Consider the following 11,053-nt stretch of genomic DNA (forward strand, 5'->3'; position numbering starts at 1 on the left):
CCCGAAGCCCAGCCGCTGGAGGGCGCCGAGCAGCTGGGGCCTGCCGCCGACCTGTGGGCCGATGTGGACCTCACCGAGTTCGACCAGTACCTCAACTGCAGCCGGACTCGGCCCGATGCCCCGGCGCTCCCGTACCACGTGGCGCTGGCCAAACTGGGCCCACGTGCCATGTCCTGCCCGGAGGAGAGCAGCTTGATCTCGGCGCTGTCCGACGCCAGCAGCGCTGTCTACTACAGCGCCTGCATCTCGGGGTAGTTCGCCGCCCTGTCCCAGCGCTTCTTCCTTTGCCATCTCGACCTTGCGGCCCTGCCGCCCCTACTCCCTCTCGTAGATGTGTCATCATACAACAGCCTGGACGCTCGGGTTGGGTGGCCCCACCTCCTGGGGCCCTGCGGGGTGGGGTGGGGGTCGGGGCTGTTCCAGGAAGCCCAGGCCTGGGACCTGCTGGCTGGCCCTGCCAGGGTTACCTTTTGGAAGCACTTAATTCTTTACCTGCCGTGTATTTTCTAGAACCAGATTGTATTTTTTACTTTGTCTTTTTTATATACATAATACAATATATTTAATTTTTAATTAAACCTTTAAACGTTTCTGTGATCACCAGCATCCATGTAGCAAGGGCTTTTTAAATACAAGGGACAATAATGTTTGCTGTAAAGGAGGGGCCAGGAGCTGGATCCCTTTGGGGCAAGGGCCACAATAAAATGCCTGGGCCACTCCTCTGCACACCTGTGTCTGTGGTTGCTAGGCCGAGAGGCACTGCCAGACAGAGCCCCGCACTGCCGTCCTGCTCGTTCCTGGAAGGAGCCAGGCTCCCACCTTGAGCCTGCAACTTTCACCTACCTTCCAGGACCTACCCAGACTGGCACCCCCTCCAGGCCAGCACCCCTTCCTAACACTCAGCGGTCCCCTCACATGCCTCAACCTTATCACAATCCCTTCAGCAGACCTGCACGTCGACGCCTGTGTACAGACAGCATCTCAGCCGTTAGGCACTTCCAGGAAGCAGAGCACGCACTCTATCCACTCTGCTCCTCCAGGTGGCCTGCCCAGCCTCGACTCAGCGACGACAAAGGGTCAGTGACCGGGGCAGGAGGCCCAGTTTTCACCCGAGGCTGCCCAACTCTGGAGTGCCATCACACTAGCCTGGGACTCCTCCCAGGAGGACTGAACCCCTCTCCACACCCACCACCTCTTTAGTCTCCCTAGTCCTCAAAGGAGTATCCTATGTATCCAGGGAAGGCTGGAGCATCACCCCAGAAATGGACCCTGCACACTTACTCCTAGGCCCAGCAAGTCTCAGCTGGAAGCAGGGTCTTGTGTCCTCCCAAGGCAGGGAGTGTTCTACCCAGTAACCCTACGGCATACACCTTAGGGTGTCCAGCTGATCCTTGAGAGTCACCCACAGCTCTGTCTCCCATGTGGGGTGTGTGCACATAGCCTGAGTGCAGGCACGAGACAACCAGCACGGTCATCTACGTGGGTGACTGTGTGCCAGACCTGCAGCGAGCCTGTGGCTAGAGGGGTGTGTGACCACGCATATGGGCCAAGTGCCCAGCATAGGGAGGGTGTTCTGCAGGCCTGCACCTAGGCCCCTTTCCCTCATTTGCATCAGAGCACAGAGAACTCAGAGACAACTCCAGCGCACACTGAAGAGGACAGGGACAGACAAGCTGGGAGGGCAGGAGAGGAAAGTGACCATGTGAGCAACTCTTGAGTCACCCCTGCTTGGGCCGAGGCATCCCACAGGCACCCAGCCCAGCCACACCCGTGAACACACAGAGATACTGGACATAGTGACATTCAAACAGCCAGGATACAGCCTCCATTCTGGTTTCTGCTCATTCCTTTAGGTCAAGGCAATATGGAGCTTAAACGGTGCTTTGGGGTGGCAGTGTAGCCCCTATGTGTAAGGAGGGGAGAGAGCAGGATGCTCCCTAGCAATCCCTCCCCGAACTGTCAGGGAAGGTTAGTTTGAAGTTAGCTGAGCTTGAAGCAAGTTCTAAGTTGAGCAAGTCCCAAGGTCAGAAGAGGATATGAGCAGGATCAATGCCCACTAATAGCAGCTGGTCCTAGTACGGCTCCCTCACAGCGGTGGGCAGGTGCTAAGAGCTGAATCTCCTTGTAGAACCCACTTTCCAGTGCCTGCCTGCGAAGACGTCCTTCTTGTCCAAGGATGGAGCTACCATGTCAGGCAGGACCACAGTCCAGGGCATCTCTCTGTCTTGGCCCTGTCTGCATCTTCCCCTTTTCTCCCTCCCCATGCCCTGGACCCCGCCTGGGAAATGGGCACAGAGCAGGGGAGGCACAGCCCTCTCTACAGCAGACACCCTTGAGAGGTCAACATAGCTGCATGCCGCACAGAGACATGCTGTACCAGGGCCACCCTGGGCAGGCAAGGAGGGCATGTGTGTTTGGGGTGCATGGACAAACACTTGGGAAAACCCAACTATTTAACTTACCATATAGACAACCCCCACACATTCTTAGGTGCATGGTTTAGTGGTTTTAATAGATCCACGTGATTAGAAGCCATTATCATTACTTAATTTTAGAACTTTTTCACCACCTCCATTACTCCTCATTCCCTCCTGCCCCTAAAAGATACTAAACTAAGCTGGGTGTGGTGGAATATGCCAGTAGTGCCAGCATCCTGGGAGGCTGCCAGGATTGCTACTTCAAATTCAGCCTGGGAAACAGCAAGACCCTATCTCAAAATAAAAAATAAAAAGGTTCTGCAGATGTAACTCAGTGTAAAGGCCCTGGGTTCAGCCTCCAGTACCCAAAACAACAAAGACTAAACTGTTGGGCCAGGCATGATGGTGCACACCTGCAATCCCAACACTTGGGAGGCTGAGACAGGATCACCACAAATCTTGAAGAGGATTTCCATAAAGCTTCAGGTCAGCCTGGGTTTCATAGTAGGTTCAAGTCTAGCCTGAACTACACAGCAAGATCCTGTCTGAAATAAAATAAAATAAAAATAAATTGCTTCCCATTATGGCTTTGCCCATTCTGGACATTTCATACATTCTACTCTCCTTTATGCATAGATTTACTTTCAGAGGTTTCAGTTACTTAAGATCAATAAAAGTCTGGGGTTTAGCTCAGTGGTGTCCAACTGCCTGGTAAGCACAAGGTCCTGAGTTCAATCCCTGGTACCAGAAAAAAAAAAAAAAAGATCAACGAGGGGTAAGCACGGTGAAGAAATCTGAGAGAACACACTCATGTTCCTTTCTTACAGTATACCATTATAGTATTTTTCCTTAACAGTGGGAATTGAACTCAGTGCTTCATACATGCTGGCAAGTACTCTACTACTGAGCCATGCCCCCAGCCCTTTTTATTTTTCCCAGTTTGAGACAGGGTCCTACTCAGTTGCCCAGGAAATCCTCCAACTCTTTTTTTTTTTTTTTTTTTTTTTTTTAAGAACCAGATATTGAACTCAGTACCCTGTGCTTGTGAGGCAGGCAGCAGCACCACTGAGCTAAATCCTCCAACTTTTGATCCTCCTGCCTCAGCTTCCCCAGGGCTAGGATTAGAAGTGTGTGCCACCACACCTGGCCATTACTTTTATATTTTATTATTAATTTTTTGTTAATTTCTTACTATTCCTCATTTTAAATTAAGCCTTACTACAGAAAATGTATGTATAGGGTGACAGCATGGCTCACAGTTCATCTGGGGTCCAGTGCTATCCAAAGGTTCAAACACCCTCACCCCAGGATGAGAGAAAGGACTGTACTAGGCGTGGAGACGGTATGTGGTCTGTGCATCCGCCTGCTTCCCTGGGCATCACACATGTCAGACTGAGTCAGAATATCCTTCCTTCTTGCACTGAATAATATTCTATCCTTGTGTGAACATGACACATTTCTATATTCACCAAACTGACAGGCATTTATATTGTTTCTGCTTTTTGACTACTGGGAATAATACTGTAGTGAACATTTATATACAAGTGGGTTTTTTTGTTTGTTTTGTTTTGGTAGCAGGGATTGAACTTGGGTCCTTGTATTTGAGAGGCAGGCGGCAGCACCACTGAGCTATATCCCCAGCCCACAAAGTTTATTATTTATGTATTTATTTAGAGTCAGAGTCTCACTATGTAGCCCAGTTGGCCTTGAACTCACCTCGATCCTCCTGCCTCAGCCTCCTGAGTGCTGGGATTCTAGGTGTGTGCCACCATGCCCAGCTATATACAAAGTTAAATTTTATTTTTTATTTTGTCTTGTTTTTGAGACAGAGTCTCACTTTGTAGTTCTGGCTGGCCCTGAACTCATTATGTAGCTCAGGCTGGCCTTGAACTCACAGCAATCCTCCCGCCTCTGCCTACTGAGTGCTGGGATTACAGCCACAGGCTACTGTACCCAGCGTGGATGAATCTTTATTAACAATACATACATTCATATTTTTAATGAGCAAGTCTGAAAAACAGGTTATTTGTACCCAGAAAGAAAATGTTCAAATGAGAAGGGGAACAGGGGAGGGGGTAGTGGGAAAGGAAGGAAGGGACAAGAAAAAAAAAACAGAATAGAAAGAAAAAATGGAAACAAAGCTTTTGTAAATAAGAAGGGGAAGAGGGGTTGAAAGGAGGGGAGGGGAATGGGTTAAAAAGAAGCCAAATAGATTATACGTTCAGGCACAGATTCCCTATGATGAATGTCATCATTATGCATATATAAAATATACCAATAAAAAAAATATACCCGAAACCCCAGGTCTGGAATGGCTGACCTCCAACCTCAACAGGCTCCCCAAACCAAAGCTCATCCTGAGCCTAGCAAATCTTGTTTGTTCTGCAGAGACTGGCCTGTTGCTCCATCCAGCCTACCCAGCACTTCTCCAGGCTGTCTGCTTCACACCGGGAGGGTTCTGGGCCAGGGCCCGGGAAGGGCTGGACTGACGGAGTAGGGACCACACTTGCTCCTCCAGCTGCTCAGCCCAGTTGGCTCCCCTTCCCACAAGCAGTCACAGAGATGCCCTGTCCCCTCTGACCCCACCCGGTATCCCACGTCCAACCACGCCTCCATGACTCCGCCCAGTCTTCCCCATCGAAGCCTGCCTGCCCGCTAGCCGGCTGCCCGAGAAAACAGGAAGGACAGGGCTGGGGCTGGGAGCAAGTGCAGGAAGTGCCGCTTATCTCGGGCCACAGCCCCGACCCCTGGCCTCATGCCGGGCAGGGGGCGCCAGGGGCTGCTCAAGGACAGGGCCTGGTCACCTGGCAGGGAGTCCTGGCCTCTTCCCCCTTGAGCCACAACTATCACATATGGACTATGGGGAAACAGGCAGCAAGCTGAGAGGATGCCAGCGAGTACCCCAGGATACCTCAGGCTGGTGTCCCCTTCACAGCCAAGAGCAGAAGTCCTGTCCTCATAGCCAGAAAGTGACCCCAGGACATCCCACCTCCCCAACAGTGCATGATGCCGCACTGGCCCCCAGGGCTCTGACCTCTCCATTTCTCCCTCAACAAGAACTCACTTCCCACAGCAGGTGCAGCCTCCTTGCTAGTTCAGGATTTAATGGAGTTTGCGGGGAGTGGGGGTTCTGTGTTTACAAAGCTGAATCTTTTCCTGGGGAGGGGGCAGGATGGGAGCTGTCCCTGAGCCTCCCCCAGGGTCCTGAAGGCCACTCACAGGGACAATAGGCTTCAGCACCTGGTACCTCCCAATGAGCATGTGCTTCCTGGGGTGGGGGGGTGGGGGGACTTGTTTGTTTCCGGGCCAGCCACAGCAGGGGCAGGCGACCTCCTTGCACACCTGTTGGTCTTGGGATTCCACACTCATGCTCACACGCAAAGCGCCCAGGGCCCACAAAGCCACGCATCCTCCAGGTCTGGGAGCAGGTGTTTCCTCCTCTTCCTCCCTGTGTATGGTGCAGTCCCAGCTTCTCCACTGTCTCGCACCCTGCCTGCCCAGCTGAGGCTTCATACACATAGGGCACTCAAGACCTCCCCATCTTTCCTGCCCTCTCCTCACTCCATTCAGCAACACTCCGGCGGGGCGGGGAGGGTGGTGTGGGGATAAGGTGCTACCCCTGCTCAGGAGATGTTGCAGCCTTCACCTCCTGTGGAGGTGGAAGTGGGGCAGGAGTAGGGAACACACAAGTGGCAAAGTCAGGATTAACTTGGTTTTGCAAACAGACTAGCTTGTCTGTCACTGGAGTTCCAGATGTTCTTTCAAAGGCTCCCAGTCTAGGAGGCCATGGGACCCAGGCTCCCTTCAAAGTCTACCAGCCGCGCCCCCAGCTCTGTACAAGGGGTTGGGGGTTGGCTCCTGGGCTGCAGGAAGTTGCACAACCCAGCCAGTCCCTCGGGCTCCATCTGCCACCCTGGCACAGCCCTCTCCTTCTGGGCCACAGCCCCTGCCACTGTGGAAACAGCTGAGCCTCACGGAGGGGACTGTGGCCTGGGACAATATAGCGCACAGCCCCAGCGCTGTGTTTCAGTCCTGCTGCATCTCCAGGTTGGTTTCAGCCAGTTCCAGTCAACAGACAGGAGCAGCTCAGCTCATACGCTGGCCTGTGCTGGGTACAAGTGAGGAAGACACGCCCTGCCTTCTTGCAGCTCTACAGGGGTACAGGGGAGCCTCTACTAGGGTCTTCGCGCTAGGCCTAAAGACCTCATGTCTCAGGTCTGCATAGGCACTTGTTGATCTTTCTAGTCTCTGTGACTCCGAAGCTCTTACTTAGCCTTTCTGTGTGACTCTGAACCTGCCCACATCCTGCAGGAGGAAAGACCCTGCGGTAGGTTGAAGGGCACCTCCAAGGCTAACACTGGCAAGAGCTCTATAGAGGAAAAATGGGACCAGGATACAGCTTCTCTCCCCAGGATTCAGCCACCAACATATGTCTCCAAAACTCCAGGCCTGGGCCCCTCCTCCAGCTTGTGAGGAGGTGGTTTGTTTGATCCTTCCTCAGTCAGGAGGTTGAGGGGTGCCCTGTTGCCCACCCACTCTTCAGCCCTGATGACTCTGAAAAAGAGAAGGGAGCACTGTGGGTGGGTAGCGGCTATGGGACACCCAGGAGGCCATGCCCAGATGCCTACTTCACAGAAATGCTCTCCCCATGGGCCCTGGAGATGGAAAGGGCCGAATGCAAGCAGTCAGGAAGGTAGGTGCCTGGGCTCCTATATGGAGGGCCTACGTATCTAGGCTGCACCCAGAAGAAACCTCCCCACCTCAGGGCTCTTCCCTACCTTCTCCAGACCTCATTTTGACCACCCCCCCATCATATTCTGCTGCCCTACACCTTATGGTCCAACAAAATTGTGCCTTTTTCTCTCCTGGATGCTTGGCTACATCTAGCACATCAGAGCCCCTGAAAGGAGTCATGTTCAGTCCAGGTCCACAGTGTTCCACGGTTCAGGATGAGGACCCACCCAGACCCTGGGACCAGGACCTTGGTCACCCCTTCCTGTTTTGCCTCCCATCCACATACTGCAGCAGGATTCTCAAAAGCCTCCTTTGCTGAAGAATGTCCACACCCTCGCTGCCTCTGGACAGGTCCATGTACTTGGTTCCCTCCTGGAACCCTTCCAGCCCCTCACACAGTACCTCATGGTGTGCAAGAAGCAGAAGGCAGACCTAGAGTTCCCAGCCTGTGCTCAGACGTGGCCTGAGAGGCCGAACACTGGAGGAACCCAAATGCACACCAAAGCCAGGAAGCCCCACTTTTGCCTGGGTCAGTTACAGTTGCTGGTTGTGTGAGTTGAACAACCCCCACCCCAAGCCTCAGCATCCTCGCCTGTGAAGCAGGGACAACAGCTCCTGGTAGACAGACCCAGTATGTGCCCAGGAAACAGGATTAGGATCAGCTTCGTGGCTGGCTGTTGCTCATGCAGTTTGTCCCACTAAGGCTTTCTGTGTCTCCTGCTTGCCTGTCCCACAGGCACAGGCAAGGTCTGCCTCAGCCCCTGGGCCACTCCTCCTGTCCAGGAGGTGAAGGCAGGTGCCCAACCCACAACTATGGGCCAGGATCAGGGAAGGGCAGACAGCCAGACCTGTGCAGATATTAGAGGCCAGCCAGGCTGGAAGGAAGACTGGTCTTTCTCTGGACCCCTCCCCCTCCTGCTGCCGAGTGGCCACCCTCAGGCAGCAGGAAATGGCCTGGCCAAGCTCAGCCAGGGCGGTAGGGCCGGTTTCCCCTCAGGCCTGTTTCCTTTATCCGGTTGTTTTGCTCTGAATCCACCAAGCTCAGCCTTCCCCTCCCCTCCACTTCCACCCTCCTGCTTCGTCCTGAGTGGGGTTAGGACGGACGCATGACGCTTTAGAACACCCTCAACCTGCGGGCGCAAGGAGGGGGAAACCTCCTGGGCCGCGACCAACGTCCAGAGCGCGCCCCCTGTCGCCCGAGGCTGGGAGGACCGGCTCTGCCCGCGCCCAGATGCTGCGGGGAAATGGGAAGCACTGGCCTAGCTCCTCCCGGCCTAGGGGCCAACCCGGGCGGCCCAGGTGCAGTCAGGCAGGTGAAGGGGTAAGAGTGGGGCCTGCAGCCCCGTTTATTAAAGGCTTGCTTCTCCAAGTCCTGGATCCTTCGGTGAGTGCGAGCAGCGCCAAGGAAGGGGTCAAGGTCAACATCAGAAGTCAAATGAGGCCCGTTCTGTCTCCGCCGCTACTCCCCCCAACCCCATACAGCACCAGGGGCGCAGGCTGCTAAGATTTCCTGGAGGCCGAGGCGCGAAGCGCGAAGAGTTTCTCCCAGCAGGTGGCGACTGTGTCCAGGGCACGCAGCAGGAGCTGCCTCCGAGCGCCGCCGCGATGCAAGGCAGGGCGCGTCCTGGGCCTCCGACTCTGCTGTCGGGGATGCGCTCAGTCAGAGTGCTCCGCGCCCCCCGCAGCTCGTACCCAGTCCCCACCCCGCTAGGGGGCCCTACTTCAGCCCCAGCCTATAGGCCACGGGCAGGGGGAGCCCGTGGTGGAGGGGTTGGTCTGGATCGGCATGCACTTAGGGGCGCACACCTGGCGCAGCGTCCAGCAGTGGCGGCGCATCACTGCTTCCGTACGAACGGCCACGGTCCACACGGCTTTCTCCAGGGCTCCACGGCGGCCCCCTGCTACTGCCCCACGCAGAGTCCGACCCAGAGACTTAATGGACAGTAGGATACTGTGCTCCTGGGGAGGGAAGGGAGGAAAGCTGGGGGGACGGAAGCACCAAGGGAAGGAGCAGGGGGGCAGGGGTGGGAAACCCCTCCATACCTCCTGACCACTGCAGGAGACCTCAGGATGTCCCCGCCCTCCGCTAGCCCCAATCGGGTTTTTCTGAATGAAACGGTGGGGTCTGGAGCCTAGCCCTGTCTTTCGGGCCTCTGGCTCGACCTGCCTCATGGCGGCCTGTAGGTCCTCAAAGATGACAGCACGATAGTGGTGAAGCACGTCGGGGATGCTGCAGGAGCGTGGCCCGGCCCAGCCCAGCGCAAACCCCAACAGCGCCAGCAGGAGTGCACAGAGCCAAGTCTTTGGGGGTACCTGTAGGGGAGGACAGGTCGAGGATGGATTGTAAGGTGATTCCCAGCACAAAGCCCAAACTGGTAAGCACTTTGGGCCACTCCCAGTCTCTGAGCCAGTGGAAGATGGAGATGTCTGTACTCAGCAAAGCCTAGGGTGTGAGTCTAGGATAAAGCCCTGCCTTCTTAGTGGAGGAGAAACAAAAGACCTGCAGGTGTGCTGCGGGGGCTGGGGGCCTTTGCCCTGAGACCTGAAAGACCCAGAAAGAAACAAAGGCGACAGGTTCCACAGGCAAGGGGCCTGACACTAACGTACCTGGGGTGATGGAAAGCAAGGGATGGGACACCCATAACAGAGGGGAGGGCCCACTTGGCTCTGCACATCTGGTGTGGCCAGCTCTGGGGGACAGCAGGAAATACACACAAAATAGCCTCATACCCACGCCTAGAGTGGGGCTCTCCTTTCTGAGTCCCTCACCTTGTCCCCTCTGTGTGTCCATTGGCAGGGGCCACACACCTGTCTCCCCAGCTGGGGGGCAATCAACTCCACTCCTTTGTGGCTTTGCAGCTCACACCCACCATGGGTACTTCTAGTAGCATGTTTGTTCTGTTTTATTTCCAGTACTCAGGACTTCACACTTTTGAGGCAGGCAAGGAACCACTGAGCTAAATACCGCCCCATCAGCATTTCTGCTACAGTCAGCTCTGAACCACAGGAACTGGGGTCCTCCTGCCTAGATGCCCTAAAACAGACAGATTTGGAGTCTCAGGGCTCCAAGTCACACTCCACTGGTAGAGGAAGGCTGGGGAAATCCCCAGAGGCCATAGAAGAGGAAGGGGCCACATCATACTTCAAACACAGTTGATCAAAAAGCCCCACCCCCACCCCCACCCCCAAAAGAGACTTGCTCTCTGGAAGAAGCCCACATAGACGAAAAGAGAGCAGATGGTTGCCCTCAGGCTCCAAAAAGGCCAATCCCCAAATCAGCCTCAGGCTGGAGTCAGCCAGCCAACTTGGGTTGGAAAATTAATCATGTGAACCCAGCAAGAAGACAGGACTCGGCTTCCCAGCCCTAGCAGGGGCGCTGAGGGAGCACAGCCAACCCGCCTGGATCCACCTGGAGCCGGGTGTGGGGGAGGTGGGGGAGGTAGGGGATTCCTGTTAGGGTTCCAAGCAGCAACTGGAAGTACAGACGCAGTTAGCTGTGCCTCTTCTTGAAACCTAACAGGCACCATGGCCAGCAAAGTGGGCTCAGAAGTACCCATTACCCCTCCGCTTGCTGTGGATCAGTCATTGAGTACAAGAGCCAGAGTGTGGGCAGGCTAGCAGGGGCTGCTGGGGGAATGTCCAGCACTGGCTATGCCCCAAATACGGCATGTTGGCTGCACAGCAAATCCCTACACCCCCACCAGGCCTAAAACTCACACTCAGTCCATCATGGGGAAGACAGATTCTAGGAACACCAAGATACAAACAGCCACAGGTGTTCTGTGACAGGAGCTGTCAGGTACAAGTAGGGGGATCGGGGGTCACCAGAGAAGCAGCCTTCCCCGAGCTATATGCACACTAGCCCCTTAGCCTTAGCCCCCACCTCCCCTCCCCCCACCCCA

General features: G+C 55.1%; 1 protein-coding gene across 1 annotated transcript in view; it reads right to left on the minus strand.

The window, feature by feature from the left end:
• The window catches only part of LOC104868576 (transcription elongation factor A protein 2), a 50,968-nt gene that overhangs the window by 39,603 nt on the left and 312 nt on the right, over positions 1–11,053 (minus strand). Inside the window, exons 2-3 of the mRNA XM_033767205.1 lie at positions 9,195–9,464; positions 8,958–9,110 (exon numbers count right to left, since the gene is read on the minus strand). Of these exons, the coding sequence (XP_033623096.1) occupies positions 8,958–9,110; positions 9,195–9,464 (423 nt within the window). The remainder of the gene's footprint in view (positions 1–8,957; positions 9,111–9,194; positions 9,465–11,053) is intronic.

The sequence above is a fragment of the Fukomys damarensis genome, unplaced genomic scaffold, assembly GCF_012274545.1.
Source record: "Fukomys damarensis isolate Sample0158 unplaced genomic scaffold, DMR_v1.0_HiC HiC_scaffold_22, whole genome shotgun sequence".
Classification (NCBI taxonomy): domain Eukaryota; kingdom Metazoa; phylum Chordata; class Mammalia; order Rodentia; family Bathyergidae; genus Fukomys; species Fukomys damarensis.